The 17,762-nt window shown below is 50.8% G+C and overlaps 1 protein-coding gene across 2 annotated transcripts; it reads right to left on the bottom strand.

Annotated features, from left to right (window-relative positions):
• Positions 1-6,662: 6,662 nt before the first annotated feature.
• On the bottom strand, positions 6,663-15,461 carry Sp7 (Sp7 transcription factor). Of its 2 annotated transcripts, none has more exons than XM_057792621.1 (3): positions 15,383-15,461; positions 14,906-14,933; positions 6,663-7,931 (listed from the first exon to the last, which is right to left on the bottom strand). In XM_057792621.1, exons 2-3 carry the CDS (start codon positions 14,924-14,926, stop codon positions 6,663-6,665), a joined length of 1,290 nt encoding a protein of 429 aa, XP_057648604.1. In that variant the 5' UTR covers positions 14,927-14,933; positions 15,383-15,461. The 2 variants fall into 2 exon arrangements, with proteins under 2 accessions (XP_057648604.1, XP_057648603.1); XM_057792620.1 differs by lacking the exon at positions 15,383-15,461 and adding an exon at positions 15,327-15,375.
• Positions 15,462-17,762: the final 2,301 nt, after the last annotated feature.

Raw genomic sequence — 17,762 nt, forward strand, 5'->3', positions numbered from 1 at the left:
CGCCATTTGCTAGTGTCCCTAGTAGTAAACAACTTCTGCGCACGCTCGCTACCGGCCCAAGAGTGGTTTGAATCCACCTATCAATTGCTCACACGTCTTGCTCACGCAATTTCATCAGTGTGGGCCGAGCCAATCAAGCAATGACACATCATAGGCGGACCAGGCACTGTATATATTCCCCCCCCCCCCCCCCCCGCGCGGTCGGGCTCGGGGTCTTTTCGCCTCCATCTTATCTTCAGTCTTCTGCGCTCCAATAAAGTACGTTCCAAGAAGAATCCTGTTGTGGTCGTCTTCTCTGCTGGCAGAGTTGCGCGCCGCAGGGAGGCAGAGGCAGGCGGATCTCTGTGAGTTTGAGGCCAGCCTGGTCTACAAGAGCTAGTTCCAGGACAGGCTCCAAAGCTACAGAGAAACCCTATCTCGAAAAAACAAAAAACAAAACAAAACAAAACAAAAAAAAACAACAAAAAAAAGTCTACAGGATGGAATTAAAGCTAGATTGTAACGAAGAATGGGAGGGTTACAATTAAGGACTTGATTAATTTTGTTTTTTCGAAACAGGCTGAGGCTGACTTGTAATTTGCTGGGCTCTTCCTGCCTCAGCCTCCTCAGTGTTGAGAATTAACAATGGTGATTAATTAACCTTGATTGTCAAGCTGGTACACATAACACCCCATCTCAAAATAAATAAATAATCCAAGGCTCAGGTCCCATGTGTCAGAACTTCCAGTCTCACTGAGGACAGAGGAGCCAGAATGGGATTGTATTTCTTGTGTCTTCTGTGTCTGCCTCTCCTATAGAAAACGTGCTTCCTAGCCGGGCGGTGGTGGCGCACGCCTTTAATCCCAGCACTTGGGAGGCAGAGGCAGGAGGATCTCTGTGAGTTCGAGACCAGCCTGGTCTACAAGAGCTAGTTCCAGGACAGGCTCCAAAACCACAGAGAAACCCTGTCTCGAAAAAACCAAAAAAAAAAAAAAAAAAGAAAACGTGCTTCCAGGAGAGGTTCCTAGGTCAGAAGACTAAAATGTCCAGAAGGTGACCGCAAATATAAAAACAAACAAACAAAAAAACCAAAAAAAACTTGACCTGAGACTAGGCAGTCGGTCCGCCTCTATTTCACTTTAGTTCAGCTCTCACTCTGCATTCTTGGCTGACCTTGAGCTCTGGGGCTGTCTTCAACTGGCAGAGATTGGTCCTCTGTGTCCGGAGTCCTGTGCCACCAAACTTAAGGGATGTGGGAGTCACCTGAGATTTTCTTTTCCTTATTTTGAATTTTTTTACATGTATCTTTTTAAAAAATATTTATTTATTTATTTATTATGTATACAATATTCTGTCTGTGTGTATGCCTGAAGGCCAGAAGAGGGCGACAGACCTCTTTATAGATGGTTGTGAGCCACCATGTGGTTGCTGGGAATTGAACTCAGGACCTCTGGAAGAGCAGGCAATGCTCTTAACCACTGAGCCATCTCTCCAGCCCCATGTATCTTTTTTTTTTAATTTATTTATTTATTATGTATATTGTGTTCTGACTGTGTGTATGCTTGCATTCACAAGAGGGTGCCAGATCTCATTACAGATGGTTGTGAGCCAACCATGCAGTTGCTGAGAATTGAATCCAGGACCTCTAGAAGAGCAATCAGTGCTCGTAACCTCTGAACCATCTCTGTAGCCCTTAAATGTATCTTTTTAAATAATTTACTTTTATTTCATTTGCATTAGTATTTTGTCTCCATGTATGTCTGTGCATTTGCATTAATATTTTGCCTCCATGTATGTCAGATCTTGGTGTTAGAGACAGTTGCTAGCTGCCATGTGGGTGTTGAAAATTGAACCCAAGTCCTCTGGAAGAGCAGTCAGTGCTCTTAACCGCTGAGCCGTCTCTCCAGCCCCCCTTTATTTTGCTTTTTAATAAATTTGTGAGTGGAGCAGAAGAGCGGTTAAGAGCAGTTGGTGCTCTTCCAGAGGCCCATAGTTCTGTTCCCCAGACTCACATCAGGCAGGTTACAACCACCTGTAATTCCAGCTCCAACACATAAAACAAAATAAACAGGGGGCTGGAGAGATTGCTCAGAGGTTAAGAGCATTGCCTGCTCTTCCAAAGGTCCTGAGTTCAATTCCCAGCAATCACATGGTGGCCCACAACCATCTGTAATGGGGTCTGGTGCCCTCTTCTGGCCTGCAGACATACACACAGACAGAATATTGTATACATAATAAATAAATATTTAAAAAAAACAAAATAAACAAATCCTTAAAAACTTTACTGGACACGGTAACAGGCATCCTTACTCCTAGCACTGCGGAGGCAGAAGCAGGCAGACATCTGTGACCTTGAGGTCAGCTCAAGTACACATTCATTTCCAGGCTACGTGGAGAGAGCGTGTTTTTAAAAAGAAAAAAAAAAGAAAAGAAACATTTATTTTATATTTTTTATTTACTTTTGGTTTTTGGGTTTGGGTTTTTTTTCGAGACAGGGTTTCTCTATGTAACAGCCCTAGCTGTCCTGAAACTCACTCTTGTAGACCAGGCTGGCCTCAAACTTCCAGAAATCTGCCTGCCTCTGCCTCCCGAGTACCGGGATTAAAGGTGAACGCCACCACACCTGGTTTATCTTATTGTATTTTTATATGTGTGGATAATTTGCTTGATGCAGAAGAAGGGACAGGATCCCCTGGATTTGGAGTTATAGTGAGCCTCCTTATGTGTGCTGGTCCTGGGAATCAAACCTGAGTCCTGGGCTGGAGAGATGGCTCGGTGGTTAAGAGCACTGGCTGCTCTTCCAAAGGTCCTGAGTTCAATCCCCAGCAACCACATGGTGGCTCACAATCATCTGTAATGAGACCTGGTGCCTTCCTTGCCAGTAGTACATTGTATGCTTAATAAATAAATAAATCTTTAAAAAAACAAAAAACAAAAATATATACAGAGAGAGAGAGAGAGAGAGAGAGAGAGCGCGAGAGAGCATTCCTTCCAAGTACGCCTGCTCGCCAGAAGAGGGCACCAGATCTCATTACAGATGGCTGTGAGCCACCGTGTGGTTGCTGGGAATTGAACTCAGGACCTCTGGAAGAGCAGCCAGTGCTCTTAACCGCTGAGAATCTACTTTTCATGTTGCCCTGGGACAAAGGTACAGTGCCATTCTGCCACTCCGCCCCGGATCAGCCTCGTTCTAGTACAGCCCTCCTCTTCCACACTGCTAACTTAACATTTTAAAAAATGATTTTTACAATTTGTGGGTTCAGAGGAGGCCAAAGTGCAGGCCTAGCACGCTCCCCCACTAACTTCACTAGGGGGCGCGACGGCCCCGGCGACGCAGCGACTGAGGCCCAGTGGCACCCACACCCTTAGGGCTCCCCGCGTTTGGCCGTAGGTTACCACCGCTCCTCCTACGACCTGAACGAGAAAACCCGGACAGCGCTGAAGCTGCGGCCAGAGACTTCTAAGGGGCCCCCCACAGAGTCTGGGAGGCGTCGCCGGGGCCCGAGCTCGCCCTCCTGAGCTGGGCGCCGCGAGCCGGTAACCAAGCGCACATGGCCCGCCCGGCCCTGTTTGTCCTGGCAGCACGCCGCCGCTATTTGAGGCGGTTTTTATCTCCCAGAAACCAGCAAAACCCCAAGCCGAGTCTAGGAAGATGAAAGGGGCCGAGGGGCCTGGGATGGGAGGACTGTAAGGCTGCGGCGAGCGGGAGCTGGCACCGGACCGGCGGAGCCCGGGAGGCGACATGGCCAGCCACTGGGGTGGGGGTTGGGGGGATCCTGTGCGCCACGGAGCCGGGGTCCGCTGTCGCCCTCCGCCTCGGGTGTGCTCCCGGGCGCCCCCCCATGTCCTGCCCACTCTCCCGGGTCTCCTTCGACACAGCCCCCAGCCCACGCGATAAATCCTCGGAACTCGGATTTCTTCAAAGCGCCTTTGAAGCCGCGTGCCCGGCCAGAAGGCTGGGGATCTTGCACCTGGGCAAAGGCATGGGTGGAGCGGGGTGGGGTCGCCTTCGGGTCCCGCTCCTCCACTCTGGCGGCGGGGTGGACAGCGGCCCGGGCGCCGCTGCCCGGGAAAGCACCCTATGCAACCCCTCAGCCCAGCGGGGGAGCCCTGGGGGCAGGGGCTGCACAAAGCCCTATTGTGGCTTGGGGACGGCCGCCACAGAGTGGCTTTTGTTCCTCCGCTAACTTTGAGGCAGGCACAACTGATTGCAGGCCCCGGGCAGGGGGCGGGTTACGTGCCAGGCGGGTCAGTCGGCCGGGAGTCTCACCACCGACGCGCGGGGGCTGCGCTGCGAGATATCCCTGCGGTGGTCACAGTTGATACTCCGTTCGGGTCACTGCTCAGACCAAGGTCGATGGTACCGACCGAAAAAGCCATTGATAACAAGCACTCGACTTTCCCAACTCTTCAGATAGCAATAGGAGACTAAAAACTCAACTCTTACCGGGCGGTGATAGCACAGGCCTTTAATCCCAGCATTTGGGAGGCAGAGGCAACAGGCGAATCTTTGTGAGTTCGAGGCCAACCTGGTCTACAGAGAGAGTTCCAGGACAGTCGGGGCTACACAGAAAAACCCTGTCTCGAAAAAGCCAAAAAGAAAAGGAAAGAAAGAAAGAAAGGAAGGAAGAAAGGAAGGAAGAAAGAAAGGAAGAAAGAAAAATAGATAGATTCAACTTCGTTAGAGAGCATGACCAACAAAGTTGCTTCTTTTTTAAAAAAAATTTCAGCCGGGCGGTGGTGGCGCACGCCTTTAATCCCAGCACTTGGGGGGCAGAGGCAGGCGGATCTCTGTGAGTTCGAGACCAGCCTGGTCTAAAAGAGCTAGTTCCAGGACAGGCTCCATTTTTCTTTTTCTTTTCTTTTTTTTTTTTTTTTTTTTTTTGGTTTTTCGAGACAGGGTTTCTCTGTGGTTTTGGAGCCTGTCCTGGAACTAGCTCTGTAGACCAGGCTGATCTCGAACTCACAGAGATCCGCCTGCCTCTGCCTCCCGCCAAGAGCTGGGATTAAAGGCGTGCGCCACCACCGCCCGGCTCCAGGACAGGCTCCAAAACCAGAGAAACCCTGTCTCGAAAAACCAAAAAAAAAAAAAAAAAAAATTTCAGCGTGAAACGCAATCGCGCTGGATTAAATATACCCGCCTTGCTAAAGAAATGTCCCATGGCCCATCCATCCCCCACCTCTTCCCCTTTTCTCACCAGACACAATTTCAAATCGAACTTTTATTTATTAAATTAAAAAAAAAAAGACTCCACAAGGGGATGATCCTTTCAACGATGTATGTTCTTCCCAGACTCCACTGGCTTTACCCTTTATTTTGGTAGAAGGAGCAGGGGACAGAACTGGAAGACCCAATAGTCTCAGGAAAGGCGTTCAAAGGCACAAAGCGGCTTTTAAAAGTCACTGGAATAGAGTGGAAACTCAGATTGGGGGCCTGTGGCTGTAACCCCAAATCCGTTTAGGGACCTCTGTCCTGCAATAAACTCTTCTCATGGCTTCTAGGCCTTGCACATTGTAGGCATTCAATAAATATTTTACTTGAACTTATTCCCAGAGAAAGCCTTCCCCCCATTTCAGAAGGAGCACCTCCAAACCAAAGTCCTGTTAGGTGGACTTTCCCCAAAGGACAAGCTTCAGATGGCAGCTGCAAGTTCGCGGTAACCATGACAACAGGGGTTATTAGCCTGAGGCGGTCACGGGGTTGAGAGGGGTAGTGGAGGAACCCACGCTGAGGTCCAGAGAGCGGGGTCCAGTCCAGTGCTCCCCTCCGCAGGACTTGAGTTTCACAGCTTCTGGCCGGGGCTGGGGATCTTAGTGACCTTACTGAGAGACACCCACATAAACTCTAACTAACAACCCAATTTTAAAAACTCCACTGAAAAACCCCACTAAGACCTTGATGATAGAGATCTCTGAACAAGATCTCCACTACCGTTTTTGTCTATACAGAAATGCATTTGACTAGAATTTCCTTAGCAAAAAAGAAAAAAGAAAATCCCCTTCCCTCTCCAGCTCACTCTACCTGACCTGTCATAACTTAGATAAATAGAATTATTATTATTACTATTGTTTACTCCTGGTGCCTGGTGCGTAGGGGTTAAGTACTCAAGGCTGGGGGCAGCCTCCCTGACCCTGGGGTCACCCCATCTTGGGGAACAGATCCCCGTTGGTCTGCCCCCTTCTTGGCACTATGCTCCCAGCCGGGTAACTAACACCAATTTCCCTAACTCTGCTTCCTAATGAAGAACCACCAGGGGGCAATAAATTATCATCATCATTGTGTTTGCTTTTTTAAAAAAAAGGCTCAAGGGAATGAAGCACAGCAGAAGCCTGAACTCAGCCGGAAGCTGCTGGGGAAGTGGGAAGCAAAAAGATTCCATGGCAAAGAGTTAAATGAGGGCGATGGGAGTCCAAAGGGAAGAAAAAAGTAAGAGGCTGTGAACACGGAAGGGAAGAGAAAGTTTAGGAAGCCAGAGCACAGGCAAAGGCTTGAGAGGAGTTTGACTAAGTGGGTAAAGGGAGAAGAACTAAGGAGATAGCCAGGTTAGGAATATCTAGGGGTCAGGCGGAGAAAGCCCCCAAGTACAGCATGCATAGGAAAGAGTGAGGGGCAAGCAGTGGCCCACCACACCAAGAGAGCCTGGCAAGAGGACCCTGGAACTGGAGACCTTCCTCTACCCAGCTCAGATCTCTAGCAGGTTGCTCTGCTCTGGACTGCCTCCAGGAGCTTTTTCTGGGGGTGCAGGCGAGGTGGAAGATCGGGGAGGCTGACTGGCTTCTTCTTCCCCGACGCTGCGGCCCTCCCCCAGCTCCTTAGGGCCACTTGGGGGCGGCCCCGGGCCTGGTTCCCCGTGGGTGCGCTGGTGTTTGCTCAAGTGGTCGCTTCTGGTAAAGCGCTTGGAGCAGAGCAGGCAGGTGAACTTCTTCTCCCGGGTGTGAGTGCGCACGTGGCGCTCCAGCTCGTCGGAGCGGGTGAATCTCTTGCCGCAGAAGAGCCAGTTGCAGACGAAAGGCCTCTCGCCAGTGTGCCAGCGCAAGTGGGCTTTCAGATGGGAAGCCTTGCCGTACACTTTGCCGCAACCAGGGATGTGGCAGCTGTGAATGGGTTTCTTCCGCAGCCCAGCTGCTGCTGCCCCCAGCCGCTCGAGCTCCTGACAATTGGGGCAGTCGCAAGTAGAACGCCCTGCCCCACTACCGGCATATCCACCACTACCCCCAGTGCCTGCACCCCGCGGGGGTTTGCCTGTACCACTCCCCTCCAGTTGCCCGCTATTGCCGACTGCCTTGGGCTTATAGACATCTTGGGGTAGAACATGCTGGGGCCCTGATTGCAGGAGGTGGGGCGCTGGGTAGGGAGCTGGATTGAGGGGGCCAAAGTCAGATGGGTAAGTAGGCAGCTGGGGGTTCAGTGGAGGCTGGGTAGGGCCTGTGGACAGTGTCCCTTGTAGCCCATCACCCTGGCCCTGGCCACCACCTAGCCAGTTGCCCCCAGGGTGCATGTCCCACCAAGGAGTAGGTGTGTTGCCTGGACCTGGTGAGATGCCTGCATGAATACCTGCCTTGTACCAGGAGCCATAAGGATGGGCCATGTCCAGAGAGGTGTAGACACTAGGCAGGCAGTCAGGAGAGCTGTGCCCCTTGGGCACCAGTAGCCCAGGATCTTGGGCACCAGTGGGCCCAGGAAATGAATGGGGAAAGGGTGGATAGTCATTGGCATAGCCAGAGGCTGGGGCAGGAGGACTGCCTGCAGGGGAGAGGAGCCCATTGGTGCTTGAAAAGGGAGCTGGGTAGGCGTCCCCCATGGTTTTGGGGGCTGAAAGGTCGGAGTATGGCTTCTTTGTGCCTCCTCTTCCCACGGCTGTCCCGCAGTCCCGCAGAGGGCTGGAGCCACCAAATTTACTGCACGCTGCTGTCAGCATGGCCAGGGGACTGGAGCCATAGTGAGCTTCTTCCTGTAGAGAGAGCCAGACACACCACTTAGGAGGAAAGATGAGAGTGGGAAGAGTGTAGCTATGGGACTGAGACCTACAGACACAGAGGGCAAAGCACAGAAGTTAGGGAAAGCTAAAGAGACGGGGAACTAGAGGGAAGAGTGGCATGCCAGCGAGGCCCTGGACCCCTGGACCCCTGGACCCCGGGCCAGGAGAGGCCCAGACCTGATACTCTAGTCCAGCAGACAGGAAGAGCCTGCTGTGGAGTCTGAGGAAGAGCTGACTGAAGTGAGCATTAGGGCCCTGACCTAGGAAAGTGGACTCGAAGCAGACAAAAGCCAAGTCATGGCCTGGGACTCAAAAAGGAAGAGCATGACCTGAATGTGGTAACTCACACCATAATTTAGGAGGTGGAAGTAAGAAAAACCAGAGGCTCGGGTCACCCTCAGCTGCACAGCAGTTCCAGGCCAGAACAGGCGGCATAGACCCTGTCTCAAAAGCAAACAGGCTGGGAATGGTGGCGCATAACTTTATGCTTGAACTCTAAACAGAGGCAGGAGGATCTCTGTGAGTTCAAGGCTACCCTGGTCTACATAGTAAGTTCCAGGACAGCCAGGGCTTTGTAGAGAGACCCTTTCTTGAAAAACTGAAACTAAAAACCCAAACTCAAAAGCCTAGCTCCTTAGGACACCGAGGCAGGAGGGTCACTTGAGCCCAGGAGTCTCTGAGATGAGATTGGTCAGCACAGCAAGGCCATCGTCTTCCATATCCTCTCCACAGAAAGCAGTATGGGGGCACAGAGAGAAGCAAAAGCACTGGGGAACCATGTTGGACCCCAGTCCAGATTTCCCCTGGCTTCACTTCACTTCATTTCCTGTTTCTGCTTCAGTCCATGACTGAAGAGTCACCGCTTCATCTCCCTGAAGTCAAGTCCACAAGGCCCTGGGAAGGAATCTCTTGGCATGGACTTTGGAGCTGGGAAGCTAGAGGAGAGGACAGCAGACACTTCCGGGACTGAGAGGGAATAGGGCTGCAGCCAAACCTAGACTGGTGAAGCAAGAATGGTTTTCAAACAGGCATCGGGCACCTCCTGCTTCTTGGTACTAGCTAGTCTTCCTCTGAGCAATGGAAGAGTCCAAAGTCATCAAGACTCTCCAAGACAGGGAGCTGGTTAACACAGCTCCCTCCATGTCTCCTCCATGTCTCAGTATCCCCTAACATGTGGTCCATGGATGGGCTGGTCCGCACCAAACCATTCAAGCGAGTGAACGGAAGACATAAAAGTGGACTGAGGAGGCCTTTTAGAAACACAGAAGTGGCTGGGCAGTGGTGGCGCACGCCTTTAATCCCAACACTTGGGAAGCAGAGACAGGTGGATCTCTGTGAGTTTAAGGCCAGCCTGGTCTAGAGTGAGTTCCGGGACAGGCTCCAAAGCTACAGAGAAACCTTGTCTTGAAAAAACAAACAAACAAACAAAAAAAATTCACAGAGGTATCCAGGTGGTGGTGCCACATGCCTTTAATCCCAGCACTTGGGAGGCAGAGACAGGCATACTTCTGTTAGTCTGAAGCCAGCCTAGTCTACAGAACAAGTTCTAAAACAGCCAAGGCAACACAGAGAAACCCTTTCTTGAATGACCAATCTGAGCACCCTCGTGACTGCCCTGCCTCAGGAGCTCCTGGTACCCCTTCTTAGGTCACACTCAGAATCTCATGGGAAGAAATGCAATCTAGCATCCTTGGCTAGTATGTACTGGATTCAACCCAATTACCTTACAAACAAAGAGAGAAAATGAGAGATCCTGCAAAAGCTTGGCCATATGGGGCCAGTGAGATGGTTCAGTGGGTAAAAGCATTTGTTACCAAGCCTGATGACCTAAGTTCACGCCCCCCCACCAGAACCCAAAGTGATAGGAGAGACCTCCCACAAGCTGTCCTCTGGCTTCCACACATCCTATGGCATGGCATGACATTCACATAGATAACCCCCCCCTTGTGTGTCCGTGTATCACACATTTTTCTAAAACCTGGTTATTGGGGCTGGAGGGATGGTTTGGCAGTCAAAAGGCCTTACTGCTCCTCCAGAGAGCTGGGGTTAGGTTCCCAGCACCCACATGGCAGTTCCGCAGGCACCAGGAACACACATGGCGCACATACATCCATGTAGCAAAACACCTACACATGTAAAGTTAAAATAAAAAAGTACTAGTTGTGGTACACGCCTTTAAATACAGCACTCAGGAGGCAGAGGCAGGCAGAGGCAGGCAGATCTCTGCATTCAAGGCCAGCCTGGTCTACAAAGTGAGTTCCAGGACAGGATAGCAAGAGTTACAAAGAAACCCTACCTCGGGCCGGGGGGGGGGGGGGGGGATAGGAAAGAAAAAAGAAGGAAAAATAAAGAAAGGAAGAAATAAATAAAAATCAATGTCTAAGGTCTTCCTAATAAGCCTTCCAAAGGAAGGCAAGAATCCAGGGTTCTCAGAACTGCCTGGTGGCCCCTAGTTCAGTGTGCATGTGTGAGATGAGATGCCAAGTCCTAGAGGTGAGGCTAGTGTCTCCACATCTCAGTGAAGGGCCTTGCGATCACGACTCCTATACTGCACCCCTGCCCAACTCTCTATCTTTGTCTGAGGTCTTGTTAATTCTACAGCCTCCTGTCCAGAGGTGGTGGCGCACACCTTTAATCCCAGCACTCAGGAGGCAGAAGCAGGCAGATCTCTGTGAGAATTCCAGACTGACTCCATAGCTACTGAGAAACCCTGTCTCAAAAAACCAAAAACCAAACAAACAAAATCCTACGAACTCCCAAATATGAGCCATCAAATGCCACCCAAATAAACTGTTGTTTATTGTCCATCAGTAAACCTCTGGACTTTCCCACCCATCCCCACCCCCAGACATTGGTTTCTCTGTGTAGCCCTGGCTGCCCTGGAACTTGCTCTGTAGACCAGGCTGGCCTCGAACTCACAGATATACTCCTGCCTCTGCCTCCTGAGTGCTGCTGGGATTAAAGGTGTGCGCAGCCACCACCACCAGGCTCCCTGAAGCTTCTAAGGGCCCAAGCAGAGAGGTTAGGGCAGGAAAGCTGGTGGGACAGGAGTAAAATTTAGCATGAAGGGGAGGTAGCAACATAGGAACTCAAAGACTCGTGGAGATACAGAAACATGGGACACAAAGGACACTGTGACATGCAAAGCTGTGGTATGCCACTATGGTAGTGACAGAGAAGCAGGGGACCATAAAGGGAGATGTTTGCTTTAAGAGACAGAAATGGACAGGAAAGTTGAAAAACAAAAAGCAAGGAAGGCAGAATAAGCAAAGAAAGGTGGTAAGGGATCCTGGGCCAGGAAAACTAAGGAAAACACAGGAAAGAACAGGAGAAGGAAGCCGGAGGAGGAGAAAGGCATACACTTCCCACCTAAGAAAAACCTACCATGGCGATGGGCCCCAGACAACCCCAGAGCAGGTCATTCCTCCCTCCTTCTCCCCCTTAGTTGCTGCCCCTCCCCCTCTGCACAGCATGGCCCTGCTCGGCTCCGGCTCCGGTGGCTTCCCTGCGGTCGGTTTATTTTTAAAAACGCCGATGCGGTCCCCCGCCTGCCCGGCCCTCACACTGTGGCCACAAGGGCCTCAGCCAAGCCCAGGGACCCCACCCAGCTGTGGGGAGGTAGGGAGGGGTAAAAAAGACAGCCAACCCTAGGCTGACATGAGACCCCGACTTTGGGAGCAAGGGCCAATGGGGGCCATGAAGGTCAGAAAGAAAAGCCAAAGTACTGGCCTGCTCTGGGGGCCAAGGGCTGGAGGAGAAGTTCCACCCCAGCGCTGCTCGCTCTGTGTAAGAGCTGAGGAAAAGGGTTCAGGATTCCGGGCATAAGCTCCTATGTATGATCATATGCATTACCTTGTAGAAACCAAGATACCCATTTTCCAGTTTCCCAGTTCCTCATCCCTGTCCCACCACCCTTTAAAATAAAGGCTTAGTCAGGTGTGGTGGATCATGCCCTTAGTCCCAGCACTCGGAAGCAGGCAGGGCTCTATGAGTTTGAGGCCAGTCTGTTCTACGTAGTGAGTTCCAGGACAGTCTACATAGCGAGATCCTGTCTCAAAAAATGAAAATAAATAAACAAAATAAAAGACTTAAAGTACTGAATGAGGAGCTTCTAAAGAAAGATAAGCTTTTTCTCTGATGTCAAGTGACTCAAAGGGACTGCCTGATTCCAAGTAACTCACAATGGAAATGCTTACTACTCTTCTGACATCTGGGACTAGCTGCAGAGGCCGAACACCCTGGCTTCCTGGTCCTACTTCTAGCTTTCTCCCAAGTTTTCTTAATTCACCCAGCTTTATAATTTTTTTTTTTTTTTTTTTTTTTTTTGTTTTTTTTTTTGTTTTTCAAGACAGGGTTTCTCTGTGGCTTTGGAGCCCATCCTGGAACTACTCTGTAGACCAGGCTGGTCTCGAGCTCACAGAGATCCGCCTGCCTCTGCTTCCCGAGTGCTGGGATTAAAGGCGTGCGCCACCATGGCCCAGCCCAGCTTTATAATTTTTAAAAATGTTCTTGTCAGGCAGTGGTAGAGCATGTCTTTAATCCCAGCACTTGGGAGGCAGAATCAAGCGGATCTCTGTGAGTTCGAGGCCAGTTTGGTCTACAGAGGGAATACACAGAGAAGTCTTTTCTTGAAAAACAAACCAAATTTTTTTATTATGAATATTTTATTTTTATCTTTTGGCTTCCTAGGGATTTGAACCCAAGGTCTCATCCCGGCTAAGCAAGCACTCCAGCACTGAGCTGAATCCCAACAGCACAGGCTTCCCAACTTCATGCCTAGTGTCCTCTCCTCCCCAGCTCCCCAGCAGTTCAGCTAAGTGTCCTTACCACAGCAGTCACTTCCCTCTCTGAATCCCAAGTTCCTTCCACTGCTGGAGAAGCTACTCATCTCAGAGGGATTCCCAGGGCATTGCAGAAGAACCTAGGACCCTAAAAACTAGGTACAGAAATGGAGAGACTGCCTTAGGTGGTGGCACACACCTTTAATCCCAGCACCTGGGAGGCAAAGGCAGGCGGATTCTGAGTTTGAGGGCAGCCTGGTCCATAGAGTGAGTTCCAGGACAGCCAGAGCTATGTAGATAGACTATGTCTCAAAAAAAAGAGAGAGAGATTGGTCCATGGTTGCGTTAGGTGTGTCCTGATCACAGGGAGCTGGAGACCAGCAAGCCTAGCACCCAGAAGCACACATTCTTATTGCCAAATGCTTCTGTCTTTCCAGAAATTCTCCCAGCTGCCCCTCCCCAGGCACGCGTGCCACGCTGGCAAGGCGGGAGCTATGCATGCCCACAACACTGTCCCTGCCCTGGAAGATCCAGGACTCAAATGCACTTTTTTCTTTCTGCTTCCTCAAAACCATTGTTTCAGTCTGTTGAGTAAAAGTATGTGCCCATAGTCATATATATACATAATGATAAATAAAGAAATTTAGACTCTATTGGGGAAGGGGCCACGAGAACAATCGGAACACAGTGCTGTTGAGAATAGGTCTCAGAATCGGGATTCCTATCTGCTTATAGAGTGTGTCCCGCCCTACTGGTTTATAGGCCATTACCTCAAACTCAGTCACAAAGTCATTATCTCATAACCTTATGGACACCACTCCTCATGTGGCTTGAGTACTAAACTAATCCAGCTAACTAATACACGCACTCTTGTGTACATACACATACACACACCTGTTCCCACAAAGTCAGCAATGTAGGCAAGTCTAACACTTACACACAGGCCAGTGGACACAGAAGTGACCACACACACACACGCACATCTCCCACAGGTTTAGCTAGGTGACTTTCTGATGAGCCAATCACCAAGGACTCGTCACTCCCGGGACCTGAGTTAGCGCACCCAGAACAGAGATTTTGTTTGTTTTGTTTTTGAGACGTGATCTTTCTATGTAGCTCTGACTGTCCTGGAACTCTCTATGTGGATCGCACTGGCCTCAGCTGCTTCTGCCTCCCAAGTGTTGGAATCAAAGGTGTGTGCCACTACTTCAGGCTGAGATGGTGGCTTCTGAAGGCCCCCAAAATAGGAACAAGTCAATGCTGCTGGAGGGCACTGACATCCAAGGAGGATTATCTCACCCCAGATTCCTCCAGAAGTGACTGGAGCACCAAGTGACTGGAGGACCGTCAGTCCTCCCTGTCCGACTCTGTGCCTTGGGTCCCCCAGAAGCCCTGGCAAAGTTAGTGATTTCTCAAGATGCCAAATTCATATGGTACCCTAGTTCTCTCTGTCGTCAGAACCGGAGGCAAGGGATACTGGGGTCCCAGCCTGAGGGGAGTGGCCCAGTCCTCCCTGGCGCCTCCCACTCCCAAAATAGAGCTCAGTTTGTCTTTGGCTGAAAGCTAAATATTTGTGAGCCGGGCAAGCGGCCTCAGACCCTGTCCCTCCTCCTTGGTTCCCTCTCAGGTCAGCCCCCCACATGCAGGGCTGTTCTCCTCTTCTCTCCCACAGCCTCCCTCCTCTCCCACACACCAGCTCCCAGTCCAGGCTCTCTCCTCAACACAGACGTGACCAAATCTTGCTCAGTGTAGGAGCCCTAGACATGGGACTCCCTCCCAAGCCAAAGAATCAGCTGAAGGCTCCTCCATCTGGCTCAGACACCATCCGCTGTCAGCCTACCTGTTCCCTGCTGTCATTCCCCCTCACCCCCAGTGTTCTTGCACTCCTCACAGTTAGTGCCTAGATGACCTTAGGGGTTCTCACTTTCTTTTTACCTAACTCTCTCTCCCCCTTCTTTGACTGCTCTCCGACCCCTGGCCCTGTTTTCCCCTCCCTTTGCTTCTACCCCCTGTCTGCCCCTCCTAGGACACTACTCATCACCAGAAGGATCCTGGAAGTGACTGGCTTTGCAGCTACCGCCTCTGTGAGCTGAGGGGGTGGGGTAGGCATGGGTTAGGACCAGGAAGATTGTAGCTGGTTTCCTAGGAAGAGGAGGAAACAGTTACCTCAAGCAGAGAGGACGCCATCCTCAGGCTGGGGATCAGGTCCCAAGGAGCCAGGCAGATGGAGAGAATCGAGGAGCCAGAGGGAAAGGGGAGAGGGAGGGAGAATGGGAGAGAAGAGATCTAAAGTTAGAAGGGACTGGGGGGTGGGGGTGGGGGGGCTGCTCTCTGTCTGTAGGGATCCACCCTCCTAATTACAGCTTTCCCAACGGAGAAGACTCCGGATCCAATGAGGAGGGCGAGAGAGGGAGGCAGAGGGTCCAAATTTCCTGTTTCATTTGCTGAGCTCCCCAAAGAAGGGATCTGGGAAGGAGAGGAGAAAAGGGGGTGCCCAGGGAGCGGGTGGGAAGCAGGAATATGGGCAAGTTGTCAGAGCTTCTTTGGGGGTTCTACCGGGAAAGGTGAACCTAGGTGTCCTACATACCCCAGAAATCCAATAGGCATCTGTGGACAGTCCCCAGAGCTGCTCGGCATCTGTACCTGGGGAGTCTGGGGTTGGCTGTCCCGTCTCCTCTCAAGAGGTCTGGCAGGAAGACTGCTGGCAAGGGGTGGCCTGAGGGCGCTGGGAGGGATCCACTCTTCTCTCAGGTCAGCTTGCTCTTGTTCCCACTCAGATCCAATCCTACAATCCCACTCTGACTGGGAGTCCTCACGGCTACTCAGTGGCGCGGCAGCTTCTGTTGCTGCTGCTGCTGCTGCTACCGAGGTTGCTGCTGCCGCCGCTGCTCTGCTAAAGGAAAGAACAGGAGGGAAAAGGAACAAACCCCAAACCACTAATTAGAGATCTGGGGGGGGATGGGGGATTGGGGACGACACTCACACAGAAAGACTGGAACACACTGACATACACACTCATGAACAAACACAGGGATGATGCATGCACACGTACATACTGCTACCCACATGGAACTGTCACTGTGGTGAATGAACACAGACAAACTCACATACAATGAATATGATGACACAATGGGGCACCTACACTACCAGCCCCCCCCCAATGCTGGCAATGGAGATTTCTTGTTCATTCAGCCACATAAAATCAGGATGGCACTGTACATGTATGCGTGTGTGTGTGTGTGTGTGTGTGTGTGTGTGTGTGTGCGCGTTGTGTGGAATAGGAGGGACGATCTGCTCGTTGTGGTTGTGTGTTCTGCCCAAACTGTCAGTGTCAATGAGTTAGCCTGGAGCAAGTCATGGGGCGTGGGAAGACCATGGCACAGTTTGCAGAGGAGGATATACTCAATGAGATCTAGGCCCACCTAAGTTTGTAGGACAGAAGCTGGAAGTTGAGATTTCAGGCACGCAGGAGCGAGGGTCAGAGCAGAAGGCCATTGGGTCAACTGATTCATGCCCATACTTAGCCTCTTGGGATTAATCTCCCCCTTCAAAGAACATTTCAGCTTCTCTCACTCCTGATGCACCAGTTGCCATCCCTGATGCCTTCTTGGCTAGTTTTTTTTTTTTTTCTTTTTTCTTCGAGACAGGGTTTCTCTGTAGCTTTGGGGCTTATTCTGGAACTAGCTCTTGTAGACCAGGCTGGCCTTGAACTCACAGAGATCTGCTTTGCCTCTGCCTCCAGAATGCACCATTTTTTCTTGGCTAGGGTTTTAATGTCCTTCCTTCAGTAGGTAGTCTCTCTCGTAAGTCATCTTGCTTCCTAGGTGGGGCTTCTCAGCTCCCTTCTCAGTGGCCATGCAGCAGTTCCCTCTGCAGAAAGAATTTATGCTAGTGCTTGATCAGGACTTCTAACTGTGATATCCCATCCAGATGAGAAAGAGAAGGGATGCAGATCAAGACAGAGAGGGAGATCTACAGTATTAACTCATGCCTTGGCTCCAGGGATAGGTTCACGGGGAAAGACTGGACAGCCAAGCTGTAAACATAGCATCTGTTGGGGCTGGAGAGATGGCTCAATGGTGAAGAGCACTGACTGCTCTTCCAAAGGACCTGGGTTCAATTCCCAGAATCCATGTGGCAGCTCACAACTGTCTGTAACTCCAGTTCTAGGGGATCCACCAACACCTTCACACAGACATACATCCAGGCAAAACACCAATGCCCATAAAATAAAAAAATAAATAATTTTTTTTAAAAAAATAATAGCATATGTCAGCTGGGCAATGGTGGCGCACGCCTTTAATCCCAGCACTCGGGAGGCAGAGGCAGGTGGATCTCTGTGAGTTCAAGACCAGCCTGGTCTACAGAGCGAGTTCCAGGACAGGCTCCAAAGCCACAGAGAAACCCTGTCTCGACAACCCAAAAAAAAAAAAAAAAAAAAATTGCATATGTCTCAAAAGGAGACCTGCCTGGAAAGGGGATCTGCAAATCCCTCACCCCTCCGCTCTCAACCTCGCCTGCCCTTCCCCACTCTCTAGCAGCCCCCACTTTCTCTTTGTGGGGGGAGAACCCACTTCCTGTTCCTTTTGTCCTCACAGCTTTTCAAAGAAAAAAATAAGAAATGAATGGTAGGGATCTTCATGGTAGCTTAAGTTGCAAGCAGAAGGCGAGTTCACGGAGCACTTGAGTTTTGGATCCCAACTCTCAAATTTGATTTCCCTGGGGAGGGCTGGGATTAAAGGTTAGCAAATACAGACTGGGCAGTTGTGGTACACTCCTTAAGTCCCGCACTTGGGAAGCAGAGGCAGGCTATCTAGACTTTATGAGTTTGAGGCTAGCCTGGTCTACATAGCCAAGTTCTATGCTAGTCAAGGATCCTTACTGAGACCATGTCATTATAAATAAAACTGGGCATAGTGCTACACACACCTTTAATCCCAGCACTTGGGAGGCAGAGGCAGGCAGATCTCTGCGAGTTTTGAGTCCAGCCTGGTCTACAGAGTTCCAGGATAGCCAAGGCTGT

This window comes from Chionomys nivalis, chromosome 17 (assembly GCF_950005125.1).
Source record: "Chionomys nivalis chromosome 17, mChiNiv1.1, whole genome shotgun sequence".
Lineage (NCBI taxonomy): Eukaryota > Metazoa > Chordata > Mammalia > Rodentia > Cricetidae > Chionomys > Chionomys nivalis.

Coding starts and splice junctions, on each gene's coding strand:
- Sp7 (XM_057792620.1), bottom strand. CDS start 15,346: ATGCCTATTGGATTTCTGGG. Junction 14,934..15,326: donor ATGCCTATTGGATTTCTGGG/GTATGTAGGACA, acceptor CCTGATCCCCAG/CCTGAGGATGGCGTCCTCTC. Junction 7,932..14,905: donor TGGCGTCCTCTCTGCTTGAG/GTAACTGTTTCC, acceptor CTCTCTCTACAG/GAAGAAGCTCACTATGGCTC.